Below are 680 nucleotides of genomic sequence, written 5' to 3' on the forward strand. Positions count from 1 at the left end.
TCACCACAGGGGTAGCCCCTTCTCAGGCCTTGCAGTGGTGGGGAGGAACTACAGGAGTGATGGGTCTCCTACCTGGAGTTCGGGGGGGCCTCCTTCATCTCGAATCAGCAGCAAGTAACTCTGACCATCCACCACGATCTCCTTCTTAAATCGGCCACCTTGGGATGAGAGCAAAGCAGCAGGTCAGGGGCGAGGGGAGCAAGCAGGGGAACTCCTGAGTTCTCAGGCCTTGCAGTGGTGGGGAGGAACTACAGGAGTGATGGGTCTCCTACCTGGAGTTCGGGGGGGCCTCCTTCATCTCGAATCAGCAGCAAGTAACTCTGACCATCCACCACGATCTCCTTCTTAAATCGGCCACCTTGGGATGAGAGCAAAGCAGCAGGTCAGGGGCGAGGGGAGCAAGCAGGGGAACTCCTGAGGAGGGTGAGGGGAGGCTACGGAGCCTTGCGGATGAGATGCAGAGACTGGGGTCACCTTTAGAGCTGGGCAGAGGAGCAAGGACCCAGACCACCCCCCGACACCCTGGGACGCGGACCTTACCCTCTGGAGACTCCTCCTGCACATAGGTGCCGGTCAGGTAGCGGTGCACGAGGGCCGACTTGCCGCTGGACAGATTCCCCACGATGCCCTGGAGCAGAAGCACGCATCCGCCACAGCCCGACTGCACCACATTGGCCCCT

General features: G+C 60.6%; 1 protein-coding gene across 1 annotated transcript in view; it reads right to left on the reverse strand.

Moving 5' to 3' along the window:
• The window catches only part of AGAP3 (ArfGAP with GTPase domain, ankyrin repeat and PH domain 3), a gene marked incomplete at both ends in the record, with an annotated part of 24,013 nt that overhangs the window by 18,132 nt on the left and 5,201 nt on the right, over nucleotides 1–680 (reverse strand). Inside the window, 2 exons of the mRNA XM_010142501.1 lie at nucleotides 273–358; nucleotides 541–628. Of these exons, the coding sequence (XP_010140803.1) occupies nucleotides 273–358; nucleotides 541–628 (174 nt within the window). The remainder of the gene's footprint in view (nucleotides 1–272; nucleotides 359–540; nucleotides 629–680) is intronic.

This window comes from Buceros rhinoceros, unplaced genomic scaffold, assembly GCF_000710305.1.
Source record: "Buceros rhinoceros silvestris isolate BGI_N320 unplaced genomic scaffold, ASM71030v1 scaffold24678, whole genome shotgun sequence".
Classification (NCBI taxonomy): domain Eukaryota; kingdom Metazoa; phylum Chordata; class Aves; order Bucerotiformes; family Bucerotidae; genus Buceros; species Buceros rhinoceros.